The sequence below is a fragment of the Anguilla anguilla genome, chromosome 5 (genome assembly GCF_013347855.1).
Source record: "Anguilla anguilla isolate fAngAng1 chromosome 5, fAngAng1.pri, whole genome shotgun sequence".
Lineage (NCBI taxonomy): Eukaryota > Metazoa > Chordata > Actinopteri > Anguilliformes > Anguillidae > Anguilla > Anguilla anguilla.
In genome coordinates, this window is record NC_049205.1 from 57,439,856 (window position 1) to 57,465,779 (window position 25,924).

The following is a 25,924-nucleotide window of genomic DNA, read 5'->3' on the forward strand; positions in this document are numbered from 1 at the left end:
CTATGTTAATACTGTACGTGGTTACGGGCTTACTTACTGACTGCAGTGAGACGATGACTTGAATTCTTCTGTGAACCATTTCAAAATTATTTTTACAAAGGAAAAAAAAAATCTGCCTTATTTTTCTGAAATCTCTATGTATGGTAGTCACCACTACAATCACCGATATGCACCCTCACTTCAAATCATCTTTTTTTTTTTTTGGCTGTACTTTATACAAATTATTTATTTTTACATGCTCTCTAAAGAAATTACAGCCTTGCTGGAATTCCCAAACTGCAGTCATTTTTAGGCTGTAGAGGAATGCAGACAAAGATATTCTTAAATGTTAATGATTCGGTTCAGACATTGGGTGTACTGTTCATTTGCAAAAAAAAAATAAATGACAGTTGGTATTCCTGAGCAAAAAAAACCACAAGTTAGTTTTTTATGAGCAACAGGCATTTTGTCTGAAGTATCTCGCCTTGTCTTTTAGGATTCATTTCACTTAATGATGCACTCAAGACTAAAACACACCCACCAACACAGTGTTCTACAAAGTAGCTGGATCTTTATTAATTCATTTAAAAAGGTAAATTAAATTAACGCCAATAAAACTGCTCCCCGTGAAGTTCGTTCCTTGCCGTTCACAGCCAAAGAGTTTTCTTGAGTGTAAAAAATCCATTAAAAACCAGCGGTGAAGTTGTGTAGTTTAGCTGAAAAGGCCCCAGAATGACCCAACCTCACTGGGCTTCAGACAGGGCCAGGCCAGGCGCTGTGGGGTAACGGCCATACGCTGATGTGCGGCTGAGATTAGAGGCCTGTGTGCGGCTCGGACGTTCCTCCAGCCTCCTCCGGTCGTCAGCACGTTTCTTCGTCCTCTTCCTCGTCCAGCAGGAACTCGCTGATCTCCTGCTTCATCCGTGACCTGAACAACAACAGACAGCACGCTGAACGGTTTCTGCATTTTGTAAATGACCATCAGCTTACAAGATCAAGCACTTCATGTACGCAACACTGGTATTCAAAGAGGTAACAAACCTACAAGGTGCTACTTGACAAAGTTTAACCGGTCCACCTTAATGCAGACCATAGCTTTGTCTTCTGTTTTTTTAACTAAACAAAGCCTTTGCTAAGCAACATGCTTGACACACAGCTAATTTGCTTGCTGGTAATACTGTACTATACTAACTGTAGAGTCGTTTCAATGTATGGCAGGTTTAAAAATTTTGCTTAGCAAGGGGTTTCGGTTTTGTTTTGAACAGAATCAATGTTTTGGCGAGGCAAGCGGCTGCAGTTTTTGAGTCGAGTGGAATGGTTTTGGGTAAGTTTTTTGTAGTGTGTTTTCTCCTCAATGTGAGACAGAAGGAATGGTTTTGTGACGTGCGTTTGAAAGAAAGGAAGAAGAGAAAGGAAGGGGGAGCTCCGCGTTGCGCGGCGCGCACCTCCTGCTCCTGCGCTCCGCCTCGGAGACGATGTACCGCGGCAGGAAGTCCACGGCGGTCTGCGGAGGGAACACGGGGAACTCAGCGAGCGACACGCCCCGCCCCGCCCCGCCCCGCCCCGCACTCCCACACCCAGGGCTGGGGTCCGCCCCGCACTCCCACACCCAGGGCTGGGGTCCGCCCCGCACTCCCACACCCAGGGCTGGGGTCAGCTCCATTTCAGTCGGGTCAGTTCAGCCAATTAGCCGAAAATGCAATTCACGAATCGAAAAAAAAAAAGCCCGGAATGTTCTATGAGGAAATCCACAATGAACTGACCGGGCTTCAGTTCATTTCCACAATCGACTGAACTGAAATGGAATTTGAACCCCTCCCCTCCCCCAACCCTGCCCTCACACCCCTCCCGTCTCCCACAGGTACACTTTCACACCCCTCCCCCTCTCCCAAAGGTACACTTTCACAGGTCTCTGGACTGGCACCTTTTCTCCCCGGAAGCTCTCAACCTGGAGCTGTCCAGTAATACTGAGTGAATATAAAGAGTATCTGACCCTTGCTTTATTGTTCAGTAGCTGTATAAAGACACTTGAAATTAATGGGAAGGTGATGGATTTCAAAGGCAATCTAAACTGTAAGGACACTTACAGTGGACACTCGGTATGTGGATGTACAACCATATGTTTTTGTTTTTTAATTATTCAGGAGAACCCCAGGTGTCTTTTAAGGTGTCACAAGCACAGTGTCTGATAACCAGCTTGCGTTCCTTCAGTCCCAACAGGCCAGCAGACCCTGCACACAGACTTTCCTCTGCAGAATGTGATTGGTGGATTGCCCCTGGAAAGGGGTCGTGGTCTAAACTCACCATGTCTTTGACAGTAAGTCTGCAGCTGTAGCACAGCAGACTCTTCAGGTCTGTAGTGGTGGGGGTCCTGAAAATGATACCACTGCATTAACAGCACGTTCCAACAGGTGTCCACGCCACCCCCCTCAAAAAAAGAACAGCATCACACTACCCAAACACATCTCTGACTACCACCGCGTCCGGGCCAACCAGCATTAAAGAAAAGTTCACAAACGTTAATTTGTAATTTAAAGAAGGGCTACATATTTACTATATATATATATTAGTTATACACTTCCTTAGCAGTGCCTTAAACCAGAGGGATCTAATGGAGATTAGGCAGTTTAGCATTCCAAACACCTGTTGGGGGAGCAGCAGCCCCCTCCTCCGGCACCGCAGCCCCCGCCCCCCGAGGAGGAGCAGCACTGCCCGGCTGCGTCGTCCCGCGCCGATGTGCCTGGGAGCGCCCCCCCGGGCACCCGCTTCTGGGACAGCCTCTCCGAGACCAGCGTGGCGTGGAAGGCGGAAGCTTCCTCTGCTCAGCACAGAGAGGGGGAGGGTGAGGTATCAGCGAGCTCAGAACAGAGCAGGTGCAGCTCAACACCACAGCTGCCCCGATGAAGGCCACAACTATGAATTTGGCACTTTAACTGACCTTCAGTACATGATAAGGACCTTTCAGACATTTGCTTTTTAAAAAACGAATATCTTATTAATCTAATTGTATGTTATTTTATTGAACACAGCATTCAGCTGATTTTATTTTCTCCTTCACATCAACCCCCCCCCCCCCCATTTTCCCTCCCCAGTCCTGAATTAGCAATTGTCCAGTCCGTCTTCCTGGTTCAGGTTTACTCCTGTAAACATGCAGCAACGTGCTAGCCTGATATCAGACTCGTCACACTCCATTTCCATGCAGTGGGCAGGATCCAAAGGCCTGGACCCAGGCAAGCAATGTGCTGAATTTCATGGAAAAATTTTTTCTTTTTAATGCTCCCCTATGTGAGAGAATGAAAGCTCAGGCACCTCAGACTGCAGCGGTCCAGCGCTGTTACCCACCTGCTTTAGTGTCCACGGCGCACACGCACAGCAGGCACTTGGCGGAGGTTTCCGAGCCCGCGTTCTGGGACGGACGGGCCGCGCGCAGCTTCTCGCTGGTCCTGGAGCAGAACGCAACGCAACGACATCGGTTACCAGAGCAGCCACACAACCCCAGCACCACACATCAGCTGCGGCGGAGAGGGGAAGGAACCATCCAAAGATTCAAGATTCAAAAAACTTTATTGTCTATCACATAGTGTTAGAAAATTGTCTTAGGTTAGGGGCTCAGAAACAACTGGGCTCAGCCAGTTGACCAGGGGGTAGGAGGTGAGCGGTTACCTGTAGATGGTGCTGACGGTGGAGGGGAAGTCGGCCTGTAGCTTGGTGACGAAGCTCTCCGTCAGCAGCTGGATGCTGGCCTTGTCTGAGGCCTGTGGGGGGGGAGAGAGAGGCGCACGCCTGGCGTCACAAACAGGCGGAAACACCGCGATCCCGAAAAAACCGAGCCTGCGCAAAGCAGCACACCTGGACAGGCTGAGGGCACCCACACACACCCAGAGGCTGAGGGCTCCCACACACACCCAGAGGCTGAGGGCACCCACACACACCCAGAGGCTGAGGGCACCCACACACACCCAGAGGCTGAGGGCTCCCACACACACCCAGAGGCTGAGGGCACCCACACACACCCAGAGGCTGAGGGCACCCACACACACCCAGAGGCTGAGGGCACCCACACACACCCAGAGGCTGAGGGCTCCCACACACACCCAGAGGCTGAGGGCTCCCACACACACCCAGAGGCTGAGGGCACCCACACACACCCAGAGGCTGAGGGCACCCACACACACCCAGAGGCTGAGGGCTCCCACACACACCCAGAGCGAAGAGCCTGTGCTCGGCTGGAGCTGGGTGGGGCTGGGGCGAGACGGGGCAGGGGCGGGGCGGGGCTGGGTGGGGCAGGGGCAGGGGCGGGGCGGGGCTGGGGCGGGGCTGGGTGGGGCGGGGCTGGGGCGAGACGGGGCAGGGGCGGGGAGGGGCGGGGCTGGGGCTGGGCGGGGCTGGGTGGGGTCGGGGTGGGGCTATTCACACACAACACTAGGCCACCATTACAGGATTTGAGAAAATGGAACAGCGACAATGACGATCAGCATAATGGAAAAGGCTCAATCTCATCACCCCCGGTCCCCTCCCTCCCGAACGCTCCTCCTGATATATAGGGCTAATTAAGAGCATTACCCCCCCGTGTGCAAAGCCCTTACCTTGGTGTCCAGGCCTGGGACGAACACAGACGGGACCCCGAACATCTTGTTGTAGAAGGCGATTTCTTTGGAGGAGTAGTCTCTCATGGGACGGACGATGATGACGTCGCCGTGGCGAGGATCGGAGAACCCCTGGGCACAGAGAAGCGGGGGTGAGGTTGGCATTTTTTTAGGCTTTAAAAAAGAAAGCGGTGTGTGGAAAAGGAGGACCCCCCCCTCACCGTGTCCGTGGCCAGCGTCGCCCCCCTGCCCTGCGCAATGTTGCTAAGCAACTTCACCGCCAGCCGAGAGCAGCTGTCCCCCATCATCACCTTGGTGTAGCCCTGGGTCCTCGCCGTGTGCACCAGGAGGTGATGCCTGACCAAAAATGCCCCAACACCGTTACCCATACAATACATATAAACTGTAAAACTCCCAAAATTGTTACCCAAACATAATACAAAACACCCCAACACCATTACCCGCACTGCAACAGCCTCTGATAACCGAGACAACCTAAACGCACACACAGACAAGCCTGTGCCTGAGCACGAGCTGTCATTCACTCACTCACTCACACACACTCACTCACGCATGCACGCACACACACACATGCACGCATGCATGCACACACACACACAGGCACAGATCTAATGGTATAGAAATGATGCCCACCCTACCTCAGTGTCTGCAGCATGTCCTCTTTGGCAGTCAGAGTCCTCATTGAGGAAAATAATCTCTCCAGGTCCTCACCGTGCCGCACCACTGGCGGGGGTGTCCCGTCTGGGGCATCCCGGGTCTCCAGGCGGGACAGCCCAACCTGGGCATCCCACACGGCGGGGTCCCGCTCCCCAGCCCGCTCCCCGCCCCCCTCGCCTGGAGAGCACGACCCCCTGGCTCTATCGTTCTGGATGAACTGGTCCACGGCTGCTTTGTAGCCACTTTCGGGCCTCTGTGGAGCTGGAGGAACAGCCTCCAGCACTGACGTGGGCAGGTCAAACACCTGGGACAGCCAGAGAAAGCGGAGAGTTACAGCACCTTCACATTCCTTTGGCTCCCAAAATTTCCTATATTCCACCCAGGGTGGATACCTTATTTTTACAGTAGGGGTATCCAATCTTATCCAAAAATGGCCGGTGTGGGTGTAGGTTTTTCTTTTAGCCCAACACGAAGACGCCTGATTTGGAGATTGGACGCCTCTGACATAGCATTTTAACTCACAGATATTTTTACTATAACACACTGGTACTGGTCAAACTGCAGGGCAGTGTTGCACGTTAATTTTTTAATGGATTTTTTTATATTAGCACCTCATCTAAAGGAGTGTGTACAACACTCTTTTTTTGTGTTTACAGAATTTGTCCGCAAATACACCTCTGTAGGCTAGAATCTAAATTCCTCCAACTCAGTGCGACAGACACACAGCACTGAATAATGCATATGGCAGGAACAATAAAAACAGGCTGTTTCTACTGCAGCGGCCATTAAAGTAATGTTGAAGAAAAGGAAATTTATTACACACATTTACGCAAAATTTCTAAACAGAGCACAGTACCACTGTGTTAAACAGTAAAAAGAGTTGTAACATGTACAGAAGTTGATGACAGATTCTCTCTGTCACATTTAACAGCTTACCTGTTCCAGACGGACTATGTGGAAAGGGTAGCCCGTGGCCCTGAATATGGACTCCAGTTGGGCTATCGACCTATCACGTTCCTCCAAGCTCATACCACAAACCCCACCCTCTGTTAAAACGTAAAAGAACTCCATCAGCAATGCAGCGGAAATTACAAGAGGAGGCTAAACACAATCTGCTTAGCTGGGCCAGCTTTTATATCCAGTGGACTTATTTCTATTAATTGAAAACAAGCTCTTGTGTGTAGTTAAAAAATAAAAAATAACAAAAAATATCACAGAGCATGGTGATTACCATCTATGTAGATGATTCCTGGAATAAATCTTAACTTCTTTGGTGCATCCTGGCTCAAACCCTGAAAAAAATCAGCACGATCAATTAGTCATTATCATTTTCATTATCGGATATATGACATAGCTTGGAATTGCAATATTTTACCATGCACTGTACTGGCACTCTTCAAGAGAGTGATCTCTTGGCATTAACTACAGGAAATGCTAAAAGCAGCTTCTGATAAGCATCTAATACATTAGATTTGGATCTAATGACGGATCTGAAGTCCTTCGTGTGTATTTTTTGTATGCATATGTACAAAGAAAAAGAGCAGCACTACCTCTTGGACTTGTGACAGCATGGAGCTGGAGGCTGGTCCCCCAGATATGGCAAGGAGAACCTAAATAAGGAGACACTGGGTGTCAGTGATAAACTGCATACCAACAGTGCAAAAACATACATGCAGGAAGTAGATCTCTCACCTTCTCGCCGGGAAAGATGAGACGGTTCTTGCCCAGCATGGCTCGGAATTTGTGTATGAAGTACTCCTTAAAGCAGCACCTAGTAACAAGGGCGGGGACAGATGAAACAGTTATGACGCTGTTCGTTAACCGTGTGTGCAAAAAAGCATGGTTAAGCCATTAAGACATCTCTGCTGCCTTTGAGTTAGAACAATCTGCTGTACATCTGAAAACCCAGCAGCATTCACGAAATGAAAGTCGGGTTACAGCTTGGACGATCATCTCTGGAACAGCACATCGACCCAAGTAAGGTTTACACGTGACTGTTAATGTTACAGTGCTCTCACATTTTCAATCTGATATAAATGTTTAAAAGAAGTTTCCAAAGCGTCAAAGGCTTAAAGCAGCTATTGGTTTTTTCAGATGAATCCTGACAGAAGCTCGGATTGTAGAATAATGGATCTGAACAGCGATTTATTTTTATTTGTTTATGTCATACCTGCAGAAGGCATCGCCAGCCCGGATGATCAACACAGCAGTGCCGTCTTTACATTTCACGCATTTCTGAAACACACTGGGACAGAAACCGATAAGTCATTTAAAAATACTTGCGTGGAGAGACAGGTTAGGTAGTTAGTTCCGCAACAATAATAATGTGCTGTGGTAAACTATCCCTGTTTAATAATTAGTATGTTTCACAACTGATGCAATACTGCATTGGAAAATGACCCCCTAGCGATGTTAGCCTTGGAAAATGGGATAATATTACTTACGTTGGTGCAGTTCTCTTTTCCAGCTGGTCGCTATATTCCTCATCCACTTGACACATTCTCTGTGATGCTAGGCTAGCTAGTTAAAGTACTCAAGTTTTCCCAAGAGATAATCTGAATTTCTTGATGACACAACTTCGTTAGTTAGTGTTACATACAGCGTTAACATATATTTCTAACACAGGTGCATAATTGTGTACTTTTAATGTATTATCTAGACAAGCACTGTAAAATAAGCCGGTTAGCTAGTTGACATGCTGCATTCGGCAGATGATCACTTCTGCTCAGGCGCGTGCAACATCGCTCTTTTTGATGACGTTGCTTCCCACAAAACCACGATTGTGCTTTTTTCTGCAGCCTATGTTGTATACGAAGTGGGGATATGTACAATACAGGCGACACTTTTACCGCAAGGTTTGCAATAAATTGATGTTTTTTCTTAATTATGCTCGGCGCTGAATACAATAATCCGCTCTACATCATGCCGCTGAAATAATTTGCATTCTTATAATCACGTTTGTAAATACAGCGCCAGCTAGCGAAGGCTCTTGTGCATAGCAGCAATGCATTTTGGGGAGTGTAGTTTATACAATTCCGTATTCCGTTATCTAGATTATAAGTAAAACTTCAATACCCAGAGAAACATTCGGTGGTGTATGGATTTTAAAGGCTTATTGTTTCCACTGTCTTGTAATGTTTACTTTCGCGTCCGGCGTGTATTCGTCAACAGCGCTACCATCTTCGTCGTGGGGTTGATGTCTCCAATGCTAGCCCTCCTTTTCACAGTTCTTGTTAACGCCACTGATCTGTATTAGCTGACAGCTTATTCAGATCAGTGGTCGCATACACAATAAACGCTGCTGCGCCGTTAACCGACAGACTGCTGAAAGATCCTCGTTCATGATGGCGATGTTCCGCAGTTTTGTGTCGGCTACCCAGCTCAGGCAACATCACCATCACCCTCAACCGAACGGGGCAGCGGCGGCCGCCCCGACTGAGAGCATCGAAAGCCAGTTTTCCTGCCCCATTTGTTTGGAGGTCTACCACAAACCTGTCAGCATCGTAAGCTGCGCCCACACGTGAGTAGTCAGTCAGTCTTATTGCAAAAACAAAAATATAGCGTTATCACTATTGGCGGGTTTCGTTGACTTTTTGTGGCTAGTTTTGCAGAATTGTAAATATTGATGGGTTCGGTTCGTTTGAAAAACCCAACTGTGCAATTGTAATGTTGACGTTTAAATGAGGTACAATTAATTCCCTAAATTGGCTAACTCACATAAGATGTTGTCCATGTCATTTTGCTTTGTTATTTGCTACTGTTTGCACTATTTGCAACGATATATAATGCATGGGCAAGTCGCAAACAGTGTCTCGCATAACAAAGGAAATTGTATATAGCTGTGCCTTAAATGCTGCACGACCTCAATAGGTGAACGATCCAAGAACTGTTTCATTAGTTTGATGACACCACGCTGAAATATTTACGCAACAAAGGCGCTTCCTTTGTCCAACTGCTCAGTGAAATATAACGATAGCAAGAGCGGCACTATGTAGCTAGATCTTTTTTTAACAAACTGCCTTGCCAATGTGGATCGTGCAGTGAATACCCAAGTCATTTTATACAGAGTGTAGTTCCTCAGATTTTTTCCCTGCTCACTTGTTACGATTGTGGAAAATGCATGCGCTGGAATGAAAGCGAATACAGAATAACGCACAGAAGGGTTCTCTCCTAAATCGTATTCGGTAACACTGCATATTTTCGTGTTGTATTGAGGTGTCCGCTGCCAGCGTACGAGGGGGCAATGCCCACTGGGCCAGTGAAAAGAAAACACAATTAGGGAGCCCACAGACACAGGACGTTCTAGTAGAGCCAGTAGGCTAGTCTCCGCACATGCAGTTTCAAGTGCAGGATGAGCAGCAAGCGTATAAGCAAGTTGAACTGAAAGGGGGAAACCCGAGACTGTAAATACATTTACATGTGTGTAGGGGGGTGTCATTTGTTAACGGTGTTTTTCAAATGAGGATGTTGCTTAATTTTTGTCGTTTGTCTTTTTTTGAAGTTTTACTTCATCGAACAATAAGCGGTTGATTGCTCCAACGCATGGCATGGACTTTGTTCTTATGTTGATGGATTTAGCCCATGAATGTTACGAAGGTAGGACAAATAGGCCTGCAGTCTATTGGCTGTATTCCTTATGCTGTTTAGTCAACGGTGGTCTAAAACAAAGCCTGGACTGTAAACATGTATTGTGAAAACTTGAATAAATCATCATGGGTCTTGATCTACGTGTGCCTTATTTTGGTATTGATGGTCACGGTTTGATGACAGTCTAAGGCACCAGGATCGGATTAGCAGTGCAGTTAAAATGTAAGATTTGCCTTCTGGACAAGTGGACATGCCCGAATATGGCTCGAGTTTTGCTAGAAATACAGCACGCTACAGGGGACAAGCACGTTTAAATCCTTTGCCTTGGCAGCGCGCGAGATGAGGTTCTTTTGTCTCGTTGAGCGCTGCGCGCAACTCTCTCCTACTCTCACTCAGTCCCTACTGACATTTGTGTGTAGATTGAGTACGGTTGTAATGGGCAATTTTTAAAATATTTTTTCATGACTTTTCAACAAAGCTTAATCTTATTCGCCAGACCGAAACTGAGTAAAACTGCCAGACCCCCCTGCCGGCTTTTTACAATAGCCAAAGCCAGAATTTTGCGGGTACGTGTTGGAGATTCATGACCGAATGACGTATTGCCCATTACAAAGTGCAATGAAGCATTTCCAACAGTGCTGCAGTGATGGATGACTTCAGCTGATTATTGGGACTGTGTGTGGAGGCCTGACCAAGTTGAGCTCAGGCAGGTGATATTAACCTTGGCCCTGACCTTAGTTCTTCTAATGCACAGTGTTACCTGTGTGTCCTTTGGTTTAAAAAAAAAATAGAACATTATTCAACTGGGATTGCCTCCTCCTGTTTCTCATCCACTAGAGTACACCTGTATTGCACACTCCGGAGTGTCTGTTCTGATTGGCTGAGGTGCTGGCAAGGGAGCACCAATCGGGTCGCTCTGACCAGCAATATCTGGCATATGAGTTGATCACAGTTTCTGAACTGCGGCATTACAGAAGAATCGTCCCCAGAATCTTGGTTTTAGCCGAGGGCTTTTTTTGGGAGGCTGAAAATGTGTGTCGTGTCTCACTGAAATAGCATTCTGTTCTCTGTAACTCTGCCTCCTTCGGTGTGTAGCTTGCAAACTTGATCTTTTTGCTTTGCTGTCTGCAATGGAAGAGATGAAGGCCTCTGAGCAGCACTGTCTCCATGGTCTTCCCTGCTGTTTTTGCGAATAGTTTCTGTATAATACTGTCTCCCCCACCCCTCTCTCTCTCTCCCTCTGCCTCATTTTGGTTAATTTCCTATCATAAATGTGATTTATTGGCTGGACAATTATTGTGCTAATTCAGTTGCGTGTATTATACAGTGAATAAGTGAACACATAATCCGAGACATTGAGAAACAACAGCTTTGAATTCCTGTTATGTCTCCAGAGTGCCACTTAATGGATGATTTTTCCTTTTATGTGCATACACTTAATCATGTATGAGTGTAGTGCCAGAGATATTTAATCATTAACGAGGTGTTTGACTCCTCAAATTTACACCAAAAATCCTCTAATCTTAGTTGAATTTACTGGTGGATGTGAGGAAGCAACATTCATTTGAAGTCAGGCTATTTTTGGGTTTGTTGCAATTGTGGTCACCAGACATTTTTTTCGTGAATGACACAAAGGTCAAAAAAAGAAATCTGTTATCAAGTCTTGAAGGCGTTTTATAAAACTGCAAAACAGCATCCAGATTGTTCATGGTTGTTCATAGTAGAGCCTTAGAGAATGGTTTGTACAGGAGTATAAAGCTTGTTGTAAACTCTCTCTCTCTCTCTCTCTCTCTCTACCTCTCTCTACCTCTGTACCTCTCTCTCTCTCTACCTCTCTGTACCTCTCTGTACCTCTCTCTCTCTCTCTACCTCCCTCCGCTCTGTCCTTCTCTGGGACAGGGGACTCAGTAGCAGGAGCACTTTAAGTGTTTGCAGTGGGAGGTGTCCTCTCTGCAGACCCCTGACGGAAAGCCTCACAGACGCAGGCTGGATGCTCCGGCGTCCGCTCCCCCAGCCCAGATCCAATGTCGGGGCCAAATAAGTTCTGATTAAACAAAAAATTTAAACTGACCTGTTTGTGTTGTCTCAGGGTGTTAATGAGCGCAAAAAAACAGCAGGGCTTATAAGAATGTATTTGAGCCGTTAGACATGGTTTTCAGTCAGTGCCCATGAATCCTGTCAGTCGTAAGCCCACAGAGAACAAGTGAATTCTGACACGCAGGCTTTTTTTTGGGGGGCTCGTTTATGTCTAGGTATTCTTGTGCTTTTTCCCCCCCCCTCCCCTGGCTGGCAGAGGAACAGAGGCCACGGTGGAACACAATGTGCCCGTCAGTGTGATGACACATGGTGGCTGTCGCACACTGCTCGCCAAACAGGCCATTTGGCCTCTTTTATGAGAGTGGATTTTTTGATGAGAGGCCGCCGTGAGCAGAGCACAGTTCAAGCTGTCACTCAAGCTGCGGGCTGGGGGGGGCGGGCCCTGGCTAGCACACAGGAAGTCAAAGTGGTGTCACGTGATACGTCGAGTGGCTAGTGTGAGGAAGGGGGACTTGTATCAGGGTGGTTGGTGAGTGCCTGGTCTTCAGCTGTGTGTTTGCAACCTCACTGAGAACAGGCCTTGTGAATCCTGTTGATGAGACCAAATCGGGAGGCTGAAAGCTTGATGGGGTGCTCTTAAGACTCTGTCTTTAACCATCGGACCCGTGTCTTGTATTTGTTCCAATGACCTTCAGTATGCACTTACTGTACATCGCTTTGGATAAAAGCGTCTTCCCAATAAATGTAATGTAATGACACCATGAGGAGTTCTGCACGCATGTGCATCCCTCCTCCCCTTTTTGCTGTGTGTGGTAGTTTTTTCACAGGAACTCCTCACGTGGTTCCTGATTCGCTCTCACCCTTCCTGTGTGTGTGGGGGTCTGTCACTCCAATGCGGTGTGTGGATGCAGGCCCTTGGAGAGGCAGCGGCCCTGTGCGGTTCTCTCACGCGCCGCACCCTTTCCTGCAGAGCCGCAAGCATCACGCCCGCACTGTCAGGCAACAAAGTGCATGCACACACACACATACACTTACAAGCACACACACACACAGGCGTGCACACAGACACGCATGCACACACACACATACACTTACAGGCACACACACACAGGCGTGCACACAGACACGCATGCACACACACACACACACAAGCACGCACACATGCTTACACGCAAACATACACGCACACATACACAAGCAGGCATGCGCACACACACAGGTTCCATTGGGCTAAGACTCTTTCAATCAGAGAGTAGCCTTGAATCTTGACTTGAATATAAAAAAATTTTCTCTCTGTTGTATTCATGCCCACACACAGACACACACAGACACACACACACAAGCACGCACGCACACACACACACACACAAGCACGCACGCAAACATACGCGCACACATACACAAGGTTCCATTGGGCTAAGTCTCTTTCAATCAGAGAGTAGCCTTGAATCTTGACTTGAATATAAAACATTTTTCTCTCTGTTGTATTCATGCCCACACACAGACACACACACGCACACACAGACGCACACACAGAGAAACGCACACTAATCCCCGTGTCACGTCAGGACAGTAAGCGCGGCTGGAGGGTGAGAAGGGAAATGTCTGCGTTTGTTAAATCTCATTACGGCAGCGAGCGCTCTCGGTCACGTGGACCGCGGGTGGCCGCGCGGTCGCCCTAGCGCCATGCACGCGAGGAGTAGGTCCTGCGGACGAAACGTCAAAACGGCGTTCCCTGACAGCGCTCCGTTTCGCCTGCACCGCCACCGAGCCTCTTCTCCGTGGAGGGCCCTGCTCATCGTCATGGCGATCATGCCATCGTGAGCCATCGGTCCCGAGTCAACACTTTTCAAGGTGCAAATGAAGCTAAGTATTATATCGGTGTTATGTTATGGAGGGTGTTATGGCCCGTTCGTTTGAATTCCTCACATGGGTGGTGCTCCTTCATCAGTCAGGTGAAGCCAGTCTTTTCCCTGTGGGGAAAAATCCAGAGTCCTAATCCCACAGCTCCAGAAAGCCAGTCTGCCTCCTCTGTGCTCTTTCACCAAAGGAGACCCTCTTGATTTAACACCGAGTGCAAGTTTGGAAACTCATCACTTCCTTGCGTGTTCAACACACACAGGCGTGTACCTGAACACGGGGGTGTACCGAAACACAGGCATTTACTGAAACGTAGGCATTTACTGAAACACAGGCATTTACTGAAACATAGGCATTTACTGAAACACAGGCATTTACTGAAAAACAGGCGTTTACTGAAACACAGGCATTTACCTGAACACAGGGGCGTACTGAATCACAGGCATTTACTGGAACACAGGCGTGTACCGAAACACAGGTGTGTATTGAAACACAGGCGTGTATTGAGAAACAGGCGTGTATTGAAACACAGGCGTGTATTGAAACACAGGCATGTATTGAAACACAGGTATTTACTGAAACACAGGCATTTACTGAAACATAGGCGTGTACCGAAACACAGGCGTGTATTGAAACACAGGCATGTATTGAAACACAGGCGTGTATTGACACAGGTATTTACTGAAGCAGGGTGCTTACCCGGAATGCTGCTCTCTACCCACATGCCCATGTTTGTGGAAACCCGACTAGCAGATTGTGTGAAGCACTTGTTTTTTTGCTTTAGTTTTCACGTTGCAAAGTAATTTCACATTATTTTTGTAAGGCTTTTAAACACATGAACACACACACACACACACACACAGCTACTCACAACATTGTACTCAGTGTTTTTTTTCCTCCTCACAGTGGTTCACCGCAAGGCCCCCCCCCTCCCCCCCCCCAGCTCCCATCCAATTACAGGGTGATTTCTGCCGTGGTCATGTGATGTCCCTACCTTGATGCTTGGCGATTTTTACCCAACTAGAGTAGCGGTCCGTTTAGTACTCTCTGACTAACCCACAGGACCACAGAGCTGTGGCAGTCACAAATGAATGGTTACGATTTAACTTTATTTTGGGAGCTGAGGTTCTTGTAGCTTTGATGGCTCGTGGTTCTGTTGACATCCTTCTTTGTTATTTTGAAATCCAGAGGAGACAAAATATTACTGAGCGTTCACACACACACACACACACACACACACAGACACAAACGTTTGGCTTGGGATTAGTAGGTCAGCTTTGTTACCACGGAGTTGGTTGTCAAGCATCTGTGAATCGGGTTAGGTGCTCTGTGAAGGCTTGAAAGTTGTTCCGTGTCAGTGTCTCCTTTTATATTTGGGGGGGGGGGGGGCGGCGACAGTGTCAGTATTCCCCCACTTGTTCACAGCCCTTTGCCGACCTCACCTGGCACTGCGGCAGCGTTAACAGAAGGTTGTGTGAAGGTGTTCTCACCAGAGGATCGTCTGTTCCGGTGCCGGTGACGGTGTCGAGTCCTGAAGCGCGGTGTCATCGTGGCGAGAGAGCGCAAGACTGAATTAAATTGTCTCAGTTCTTGGCTGTTTTGCGTTCATCTTTAAAGAAAGGATGGTTGTGAGAATAGCACCAAAAAAAAAAAAAAAGATTTCTCCTTGGCGTTTTAATTGCTGTAAACGCATCAACATTTGAAGGCTTGATTTATTACCCCTTGCGGAAAAATCATTTGCAGAAATCACAGCCAAGAAAACAACCTTTGTTCTATTTCCAGCACTGTTAACAGAATGTCAGCTGCTAAGTTTTCTCAAAGTCCTCTACTTGAGCTGTTTTGCTTAAACTCCCTTAAAAATGATTTCTAAGCATATATCTTTTGCCTTTTTGGTATTATTCTTTGGATTATTTATTTATTTATTTTTTAATGTGAGATTTTAAAACTGAAAAAGTTTTCTCCTGTGTCGGACACCTTTTTTAACTTTTGTAACAAACTCTTGGTCCAGTAATGCTCCTTCTATGGGCAATTCTCTTGCCGTCTGTGATAAACTGGTTGATTTCTGATTGTGAGTTATTCTTGGTGAAGAAAATTAGGTCCCTTATATTGCTAATTGCTGTCGCCTCTTAGTTGCACAATACTTACTACTATCGGTTGTATGTTTATTTTATTTATTTATTATCTAACTTTGAAATTATTCTTTTGGTTAATTATGTATTTACTTTTAATCATTGTCTAAGAGCTTTGGTGGGAGGCAAAGAATTGCTGTGGGTTGGGTTATTTTTGTATATTGCAAAATGAGGGTGTCAAAGATAGGGGTAATGAACAGAACCATTTTGAGTCTGTTGCAACGGAGGGGAATGGTTTCTAAAAATGGCTTGTGAAAGGCAGGAGAGAGCAATCTTTTAAACTGCGGGAAATGGCTTTTTGAGATCGCGATTCCAAGCGGTACCTCTGAAGTGCAGAGAGAGGCCTAATCTGTGTGGAGTTGGTTATGCGAAGCACACCCTTCCCCATACAGCCCGATGTTCCTGACGTCATCCTAATACAAGATATGCAATTGGCCCCATATGGAGACTTGTCTCTCATAGTAGGGATGTCCAGTCACATTAACCAAGGCAAGTGCCCATCGATTCACTGGGTTCACTTTATTTTCATTACCACTGCCAAACACACACGCACCCCCGGCCGATGTTGGTTTTCGGTTCCAAGGGGATCCCCCCCAATCTGTCGACCTTGTTTGCGATTACGTTTCAAATCTGGCAACCCCCATATTTCATGCCGCTTGCTGTCCAGTGTGACCCTGAAAGTACTGTACCACGTAAACAAATGGCAACGTTGACTTGTGGTTTAAGTGTCATTTCTAAGAGGTCTCTTAGATTCAAAATGCTGAAAACATGTTGGACTTTGCTTGTGGCTGTTTGCTTGAGGAGTGAAGAGGGAGGGTGGTGTTTTGTGCCAGAAGACAAAGCAACAGAGTAAGAGAAAGAGAGAGAGAGAGAGAGAGAGAGGTGGAGCTGTCTGAGAGAAAGTGAGAGAACCAGAGAATAGGGGGTGAGTGTGAATTGGAGGAGGGGGGGGGTGGAAAAGTGTTTGAGCAGAGGAGGAACGAAGAGAGAGCGGGAGAGTAGCAATTGAAACGGAAGACTGTGACGGAGAGAGAGAGAGATAGAGGGAGAGATGGAGAATGCACTATTCTCAAATCTCCCTGACAATCAAAAGCCTCCTATCCCTTCAAGAGAGGCGAAGGAATGTTCTCTACCGGCTGAACAGTGCGTTCTGTCTGCCACTGTTTGGGGGACACTGGAGTGACACACAAACAGCTTCCTGTTGTGCTCCGTTATAGCCTATATATTTTTTATTTTATTTATTTTTGAATGTCTTCATTCTTATTTTGCCTGTACGGTGTTATTTTGTACGGTGTCCTTGTCTGTGATGTTACAGGAAGCTTCGGCAGTACGGACATTGATTTTGTCACGCCGGCAGACAGAGTTAGATTGAATTGAGCTGTTGAGTGTGACGGGAAATGGCCCTGGAATCTGTGGTTGGTCAGTCAGTGACGGTGAGACATTTATTAAACACTCGAGCCCTTCCACAGTCTCACAGCAAACCCACCCGTAGTATACGATCCTCGGACCCAGATGTCGGGGGGGGGGGGGAATCAGTGGGTTGAAACGATCAGAGTGATTACAGGACATCATTGCCCTGGCAGCGAGGGTGGCTTCAGTTTCCTGGAAGGGGGGTCCCTGGTGTCTGTTAAAACAGAAGCCTTGCAACTGAAATCTTCAACCGCTATTGTGTACCTGGCCTGCAGAGTAACATTATGGAATCCAGCTCACACAGTGCTGGGGGAAGGTCTGCCTGCCTGTCTGCCTGTCTGTTTGTCTGTCTGCCTGCCTATCTGTCTGCCTGCCTGCCTGTGTGCCTGTCTGTCTGGTATGTCCTGTCTGACTCTGTCTGTCTACCTGTCTGTCCATCTGTCTTGTATGTCTTGTCTGTCTGCCTGCCTGCCTGCCTGTGTGTCTGTCTGATTATCTGGTATATCCTGCCTGTCTGTCTGTCTGTCTGTCTGGTATGTCCTGTCTGTCTGTGTGTGTTGCGGTTTGTAAAAGATTGAATTCATGTTCGTGTTCTCTGTCTTGCGCAGTACACATTAGCGATGCTGCGTTGTCACAGCGCACAGGCAGTGTCGAGTTCCGTCGCTGTTTTTTTTATTTATACATGCACATGTGCAAATGATGTTTTAAAGGATTTTTCAAAATAGCATCTCTTGTGGTATTGTGCTGTCTGCACCACTGCTGGCACTCTGTGTAGCTGCATCCCTATTTTGGGCGATGTGAAAACCACCCCCCTCTCGCCCCCCTTGGTGTTATGGGGAAAGAATACTGCTTTAGAGTAGGAGTATTCCGAGAGTTATGGGAGAGGAAAAGTGTTGAGGAAAGTTGACTTCTTGTTATGCGCTCTGTGTTCAGTACGGCTGAGTTGCTTCTCCGTGCTCAGCTGGAGGCCCTCCTTGAAGACTGCAGTTCTCTTCTTTTTTTTCTTTTTTTTAATTGGCGAAGTTACTTAAATTCGGAATCGTGAAAACCAGACGCGGTAACGAGCGACCGCATTGCGCCGGAGACGACGACGGCGACGACGGCGACCGGCGAGCGCGCTTTGAACTGAGCGGCGGCGGCTACGGAGCTGTCGGCGTTCGGAGAGGCAGCCGCGTCCTCCAGATGGTTCTCCTCGCGACCGGAACGCTCGCCTCGTCCGCTCCCGTAGCCCCCCGTCCCCAGCCGTCTGCAAGGCGGCCCAGGGACGTTCTTTCGGAGAATAAAACTCCCAGCCTGTTGGACACACAACCTGACAGCGAGTGCCCTGTTAGGGCAATACGGCCGTGCGTAAATATGACCTCGTCAGGAGCCATTTTACTTTGTGCGTCCACCTAAATATTTTGTGACTGAAATTTTAATATTTGAATTTAAATGAGTTTGCTGAATATCGAACACTTTACATTTATATCAGGCTTTAGTTGGATTTACTTGATAAATAATAAATGTGAGGTAAACCCCTGGCATTTATGTATTCAGACAGCCATGAGGGGGGCCTTGTTAGTATTTATGCCTGCATTTCGAGTTTGCGTGATTTTTTTTATTTAGAGGAATTATGTTAATCCGAATTTTAAGATGATCGTTATCATTCATTCTTTTTGGCAGACTCTCTTTTATCCAGAGCAGCGCGCAGGGCCGTCACGACGGAAAAGATAGCGGCCCGTTCGCACGTCATGACAGCTGGAGGAACAGCAGCGCCGGTAGAATAACAAGCAACACATCAGTGATCAAGCGTCAAGCGATTATAATAATAACAGTTCAAACGTAAGCGTGTAACCTGTCTGATGTACAAATGCCTGCAGAGAGCTTGTCGTACAGGGAACACCATTACTAAATCCCGGAGAGTAGAAAGAGGCGAATAGAGGGACCGTGAAAGAAGGGATAATTCTCTTCTGTGGAATCGTGTTACTGGTGCAAGCCCCCCCCCCCAATCCTGTCACCCCACTCCAGGATTACCACCTGCACACAACCACTCCTGAGCCGATTTAGAATGGGTCAGTAATTAGCTTGACTGTGTTGGTCATTATGGAGCCACACCTTAAGCTGGCCTGATGACATAGCTCAGGAGGTAAGACCGATTGTCTGGCAGTCGGAGGGTTGCCGGTTCAAACCCCGCCCTGGGCACGTCGAAGTGTCCTTGAGCAAGACACCTAACCCCTAACTGCTCTGGCGAATGAGAGGCATCAATTGTAAAGCGCTTTGGATAAAAGCGCTATATAAATGCAGTCCATTTACCATTTACCATGATGAGGGTGGGCTCCCCCTTTGTTGAGTCTGGTTCCTTAAACTGGTTTTTCCTCTATCGAACCTTGGACATTTTTCCTCATCACTGTTACTCTTGGCTTGCCTTTTGAGGGTTTAGGAGGTATACTATGAATGTTTTGTTTTTTTTTTAAATAATGCGCTATAACACGTTTTAGTTTTTGCTTTAGATTTTGGACGTCTCTTCTTGTGTCGCCATATAAACAGAAGAAGAGGCTGACGTTCTCCCCAGCACACTTGGGGGCTAATTACTTCCTCTGCCTGTATCTGGAGTTTAGAGTGCCGGTCTGTCTCTCTGTCTGTATTGATATTAAATACTGGCGCAACATTTGATGGAAACAAAAGAGTAAGTTAGCAACACCTTGGTGCTCCCTCTGCATCGGAGTGGGAGGGTGTGGCTTGAAGGCCAGTCAGTGACATCAGAGTAACTGAGTGCGCACCGCAGTCTGTGACATCACAGTAACTACAGCCTTGCTCCCGTGACATCACCGTGCGGATTGGGTCGTGTGAGGTTGCATCGGATGGAATTCCCAGCGTCCTCTTGTGATGCAGGTGGTGCTGACCCCCGGGGAGGGAGGCCGATGACCTTGCAGGTGTCTTTCAGGATTGTCGATACGACCAGACACCGCTTGCAGGTCTGCTCCCTGAATAGCAACTAGCTGAATGTTCCACTGTCCGCTGTGTACTTGGTGCTGATCTACATTCCTCAACTCCGCCCCACAGCACAAGTTTTCATTGGCCTTCTAAGTGTTCCCTCCTCTCTAGCATCGCAATACTTTCATAAAATCCTGCTCACTCTTTTGCTTTATGCGAGCAATTGTTGCCCATTTAAAACATTTATAATGTTTTGTCATGTGTTCTAAATGCTAGTCCGCGGTGGTCTAGTGTGATTGGTTACAGCGCTGGCGTGGTCGTGTTCCTGCCCTCCCTGCTCCCGCTCGGTCTGTGAACAGCGCGGCACTGGACGGCTGTGCCGGCCGCCTCGACGCATCTTGGCGATGTGTGCGGGGGGGGGGAGTGTTCCCGTGGGAGCGATTTTGGTCGTGCTAAAATGTTTCGGACAGTTTTTTAATCTGTCTGCAGAGCCGGTGGTTATTGCTTTTATGAGGCCGTAAAGGAGTTTTTTTTCCCAGCAGCCCCCAGGAGTGTCGAGTGCGTCTGAGAGGACGGGGCTCAGGCTTCTACTCTTTCTGCTCCGCTGTGGAAAGTGGAGGAAGAGAAAAGAGGGAGGGAGGGAGGGAGGAGAGAAAGAGGAGACACCGGGCCCCAGCAGTCGATGAACGCTTCCCTGCCCTAATGAGTTACTGCCAGGTGGGGACTTTTAATAGAGCCGAAAATCGAGCCGTGGGCCACGGGCTGATTAATAGAAATGTGAAGCTGTTACCGCGGTAACAGATTATAACGATTAAGTGTACGCTGATACGGTCAGCTCTGACCCCCGTCCACTGCACTCTAGAAATTTTTTTTTTATTATTTCCATTTATTTATTTTATTTGATTTATTTATTTATTTTTTCCCTGCCCTCTCAGAGCACTTAACGTAATTCCCAATTAAGCGAACGGGGGCGTTTCGCGCGTTGTTAGAGAAAGAGCGGCCTCAGCTCACCGTGGATCGTCAGCTTCGGGGCGGGGGGGGGGGGGGGGGGGGGGGGGGGGTCTGGGTGAATTGACGGGTCGTGCTAATTGAAATACAGGCAGATTAATTTACTCCGCGCCCGCCGCTGCGGGGGAGTCGTCCTGCGGCTCGTCGGGTCACGGCGGTAACGAGGCTGAGAGACGGGCGCCCGCGGGGGCGGCTTCTCGCCTGAGAGCGGGAACGAATCCGGCGCGTCCCGATGAGAGAGCTTCCTCCGACCGCCCCGTGTAGCTGAGGGCGCCTCGGTCGAGACGTCTCATTTTCGGGCGAGGGGAGCGTAGCGCTCTGCACCCCGCTTTTAAATGAAGCGGAGCTCTAGGGGTGAAATGAAGAACTCTTTTCTCTGCGGAAGGTGCTGGAAAGCCGGTACGGGTGCGGAGTCAGCCAAATCCGTCCGTCCGGGCCTCTCGCCTCGTTACCTGCTGAGATAATAAGCCGCGTAATGAAAAGGCAGCGGTGGAGAGATGGACGGAGAGACGCTGTCCGGCCGTAGAGCTGCGGGAATACTTCCCTCTCTCCGGCAAATGAGGTTGGGAAATTGCTGTTCCTCTAAGATGAGGAAGCTTTCAACATGCATTTCCTGTTTCCTGTACTCTCGTATACTTCCCTGTGTGTCTTTTTCTTTTGCTGCTGTATTACGTTCCTTTGTATCCTTTTATTTTGCTCTCGTTTTTGTTTTTATTTCTAAAGTGTTTCTTTATATTTGAAAAAAAGTTCTCTGTCCTGCGGTAGCTGGCCCAGTATGGAGCCACGTCCCGACAGTGACCCCATCTGCACCCCTCCCCTGTCCTCCCCTCCTCTCTCCTCCGCTCCCGCCCCTCCCCTCCCCTCCCGATGTGGGGTCGTGGGGGGGGGGGGCCAGGCCACGCCCATCAGCTGATGTTGTTGTCGCCGTCCCCATGGTAACCCTGTAGTGTTTGCCACCCTAAGCCCCAGTGTGCTGACTCATGCAGTCTTTGGTGACGGGTGATTGCTCAGCATGCTGACCGAGAGAAGACCAGTCTCACCCCCCCCCCCCACATCCGACCCACATTTTGGAATGTTAACCTGGTGAGGCCCAATGTCCACCCATCTCCAATCCACCTTACAAACCAAGCTGTGCATTAAAATTCACCCAAAACTTTATTTAAAATTTTTTTAAAAACTGTACTATTAAAACTCCCAGAGCCTGATACGTGTAATTCTATATTCGACAACATGGCACTCCAAAGACTTAAACAAATTACTCCTGGGAACATAGGTGGTTTAATAATAAACACTGCTGTATAATGATAATAATAATAATAATAATAATAGAATATGTATTTTAGCATTCATTATCTTTGCTGTCTTTCCTCAAAATCAATGGTCCACCTGAACATGTGTGCTTGTTTTCGGTCAGTTGACCTATTTGGCATGTCAGTGCCCAGGGAATAATGTTCCTGTCTTTTTAAAAAAATCTCCCTGAGTGTGTGTGCGTGTGTGTGTGTGTGTGTGTGTGTGTGTGCCCAGTCCTCAAGCTCCCACAGTTCATTGCAGAGTCACTGCATGCGAGGTCTGCGAGACGCTGATGAAGCCGTTAATGGGGAAGCGGTATTGCATTGCCAAATCAAGAAGGCCGGTTTTGCCGAGCACGGCAGAATTTTAAACAGCTGTTTTTTTTTTTTTTTTTATGACTTGCGAAAGCGAATCACATTACATTCGGTCGGATTGCTTTCGCAACGAGCGCGAGTAGAATTTTATTTTATTTTTTATTTTTTTCCTTCCTTTAACCCAGATTCGTAGCGCTGCCAGGGTTTGACCGGGAAGTGGATTTCTGCTCGTGCTGGATTTGGTGGCGCCCCCTGTGCCCCTGTTTGAAACGTTCGTCCTTAAACGGCCAGGGATAAGCCTATGAAATCAGATTTGAGTGAGTTCTTAGCCTAATTCAGTTTTAATCCCACGATGCTGTAGTGTGAAGCCATGTGTAGTAGCCACGGTGGTGGACTTTTGGCTGGACGCAGTTGTTGGCGTTTCTCAGAGGGTGCTGTTCTTGAGAGCTTACGGTTGGACAGAAACCTGAAGTTCACTTGCAGAAGTGCAGTGTTTGTGTAGATGAGGAAAATGCTGTGTAATTTTAAAAGTGAAGCACAGCCACCCTGAGGAACTGAGCTTTTTGTGTGGCAGAACAAATGGAAATCCAGTCCTGATTTTCCTCACTCACACACACACACACACACACACACACATACAATTTTGTTGTATGATCATATCTTAAAAAATAAAGTAACACTTTAAAAAAAAAGAAAAAAAAAAAAAAGAAATGCAGCCATTACAGGAAGGACCATGGGACACAATTTTAATGAGTATGACATCAGTTTTAATGAGTATGACATCATATAATCACAAATTGATAAGAAATACGGAACGGGCAACAGCAGGGACCAATCTGCAGTGGGTGATGAGAACTGAAGGAACTTGCCTTCTCTGTGTACTGTCCTGGTCTCACAGTGGACCTTAACACAAAGTGTTCATGCTGGTGCTGGTGTCCTTTGAGGAAGTATTAATGCTGGTGTCCTGTCTTTGAGGAAGTGTTCCTGCTGGTGTCCTGTCTTTGAGGAAGTGTTCATGTTGGGGTCCTTTGAGGAAGTGTTCATGTTGGTGTCTTTGAGGAAGTGTTCATAATGGTGTCCTGTCTTTGAGGAAGTGTTCATGCTGGTGTCCTTTGAGGAAGTGTTCATGCTGGTGTCCTGTCTTTGAGGAAGTGTTCGTGCTGGTGTCTTTGAGAAAGTGTTCATGCTGGTGTCCTTTGAGGAAGTGTTCATAATGGTGTCCTGTCTTTGAGGAAGTGTTCATGTTGGTGTCTTTGAGGAAGTGTTCATGCTGGTGTCCTTTGAGGAAGTGTTCATGCTGGTGTCCTTTGAGGAAGTGTTCATGCTGGTGTCCTTTGAGGAAGTGTTCATGCTGGTGTCCTGTCTTTGAGGAAGTATTAATGCTGGTGTCCTGTCTTTGAGGAAGTGTTCATGTTGGGGTCCTTTGAGGAAGTGTTCATGCTGGTGTCCTTTGAGGAAGTGTTCATGCTGGTGTCCTTTGAGGAAGTGTTCATGCTGGTGTCCTTTGAGGAAGTGTTCATGCTGGTGTCCTGTCTTTGAGGAAGTATTAATGCTGGTGTCCTGTCTTTGAGGAAGTGTTCATGCTGGTGTCCTTTGAGGAAGTGTTCATGCTGGTCTCCTGTCTTTGAGGAAGTGTTCGTGCTGGTCTCCTGTCTTTGAGGAAGTGTTCATGCTGGCACTGTGCCCGTCTTTGCGGAAGTGCTAATGTGGAGCTGTGCCCGTCTCATGCCCGTCTCGTGCCCGCAGGTTTTGTGGCGAGTGCCTGCAGCCCTGCCTGCAGGTGACCTCCCCACTCTGCCCCCTGTGCCGCATGCCTTTCGACCCAAAGAAGGTGGACAAGTCCTCCAGCGTGGAGAAGCAGCTCTCTTCCTACAAGGCACCCTGCCGGGGCTGCAGTAAAAAGGTGTGGGGGGGGGGGGGGGGGGGTTTGGGGGGGCGCCATTGCAGGCTGGGGGCTGGGGGCTGGGGGCCACGTTCTGCAGAATACCATTTCAGTTTTGGTTGAGTGTGCACACCATTCCCATGTTCCTGTGGGGAGTCTTTTTATTTGTGCGTGCATACGCACAGGCAGCGTTTCAGCCAATCCACAGCAGTTGAACTCTTGATAACCAATTGTTAGCCCTTGTGAATTGCTTTAGTAAGTGTGCAAGTATGAACACATCACAATTCTTTAAAAACAAATGTGTTGGATGCTTGGTCTGATTCCATTCCTGTATCTTTTGATGTCACTCACCCTCCTTTCTCTCTCTTTCTCTCTCTCTCTCTGTCTGTGTCTCTCTCATTCTCTCTTTCACTCTCTCTCTCTCTGATTGCTTCAGGTCACCCTGGTGAAAATGAGATCACACATTTCCTCCTGCTCAAAGGTTCAGGAGCAGATGGCCAACTGCCCAAAATTTGTGCCGGTTGTGCCCACCTCACAGCCCATTCCCAGGTAAGCCATTCCTCACATTTTTCATATTTGGAAAAAGATGACACGTTGAGGGGAGGAGATAGGCACATCGTAAAACCAGTTGGTGTTTTGTGTTGAATTTAGATGGAAATTACACAGTCGAAGTTTAAATGTACCGGTGTTGTGTGAAAATGAAATCTAATGTATCATTAGAATGACGTGTGTTTTTAGTCAGCTTGTGGGCCACCTTTTTATGTAAATTAAAATTCTGTCCGACCACATTTAATTTTCTGTTACTTATTGTTCCAGATATTGTTCCAGGGGACATAAAAAAAAACGTTTAAGTCTCATGGAGGCTTTAAATGTGACACGGTAGCTTGTGGACCTGCGATATGGTTATTCGTCAAAGGAAACGCCTCGGGTGCTATTTTATTAAAAAGTATAATCCAGAGGTCTGCGGAGGGGGAGGGCTTTGTATTGCGCGCAGCAGCGCAATCTTCTCCGCTTCCTGAAACAACAAATGAGAAAATAATGAGTTCCCTTTGGATTAGTCGTGGAAAAGGGGAACTTATTTTTTAAATTTGCCAGGCAAGGCAGCCGATAAACAGCCCACCTGATTAGAGAGGAAGCCGCTCGGTGTGCGTCCGACGCGTTTCTGATGGAAATGGAGAAGAAGAATTAATTTAGCCTTTTCAAAGTGCGATTTGGTCCTTCCTCCCTGTCACACCCTCCCCCCCACACCAT

The 25,924-nt window shown here is 47.6% G+C and overlaps 2 protein-coding genes and 1 long non-coding RNA gene across 3 annotated transcripts in view; 2 read left to right on the top strand and 1 right to left on the bottom strand.

The window, feature by feature from the left end:
• Positions 1 to 528: 528 nt before the first annotated feature.
• ctu2 (cytosolic thiouridylase subunit 2 homolog (S. pombe)) lies at positions 529 to 8,027 on the bottom strand. The gene is made up of 15 exons (XM_035417463.1): positions 7,688 to 8,027; positions 7,414 to 7,488; positions 6,936 to 7,014; positions 6,794 to 6,853; positions 6,475 to 6,535; positions 6,180 to 6,289; positions 5,225 to 5,547; positions 4,787 to 4,922; positions 4,566 to 4,697; positions 3,643 to 3,734; positions 3,322 to 3,422; positions 2,623 to 2,797; positions 2,284 to 2,350; positions 1,425 to 1,483; positions 529 to 907 (listed from the first exon to the last, which is right to left on the bottom strand). The coding sequence occupies exons 1-15, from the start codon at positions 7,741 to 7,743 to the stop codon at positions 841 to 843; spliced, it is 1,593 nt and encodes a 530-aa protein (XP_035273354.1). The 5' UTR covers positions 7,744 to 8,027; the 3' UTR covers positions 529 to 840.
• A 340-nt stretch (positions 8,028 to 8,367) lies between these two features.
• The window catches only part of LOC118227243 (E3 ubiquitin-protein ligase RNF166), a 19,900-nt gene continuing 2,343 nt past the window's right edge, over positions 8,368 to 25,924 (top strand). Inside the window, exons 1-3 of the mRNA XM_035417464.1 lie at positions 8,368 to 8,763; positions 24,538 to 24,694; positions 25,110 to 25,222. Of these exons, the coding sequence (XP_035273355.1) occupies positions 8,585 to 8,763; positions 24,538 to 24,694; positions 25,110 to 25,222 (449 nt within the window). The 5' untranslated portion in view covers positions 8,368 to 8,584. The remainder of the gene's footprint in view (positions 8,764 to 24,537; positions 24,695 to 25,109; positions 25,223 to 25,924) is intronic.
• On the top strand, positions 8,799 to 11,898 carry LOC118227244. The gene is made up of 2 exons (XR_004765214.1): positions 8,799 to 9,839; positions 11,730 to 11,898. It is a non-coding gene; the product is annotated as an uncharacterized LOC118227244 (long non-coding RNA).

Excerpts from the sequence above, each read along its gene's own strand:
- ctu2 (XM_035417463.1), bottom strand. The coding sequence starts at position 7,743 with ATGTGTCAAGTGGATGAGGAATATAGCGACCAGCTGGAAAAGAGAACT. Across the intron at positions 3,735-4,565 it reads TCCCAGGCCTGGACACCAAG|GCCTCAGACAAGGCCAGCAT; the intron begins GTAAGGGCTTTG and ends CCCCCCCCACAG. Across the intron at positions 2,351-2,622 it reads GGCTGCTGCTCCCCCAACAG|GACCCCCACCACTACAGACC; the intron begins GTGTTTGGAATG and ends TATCATTTTCAG.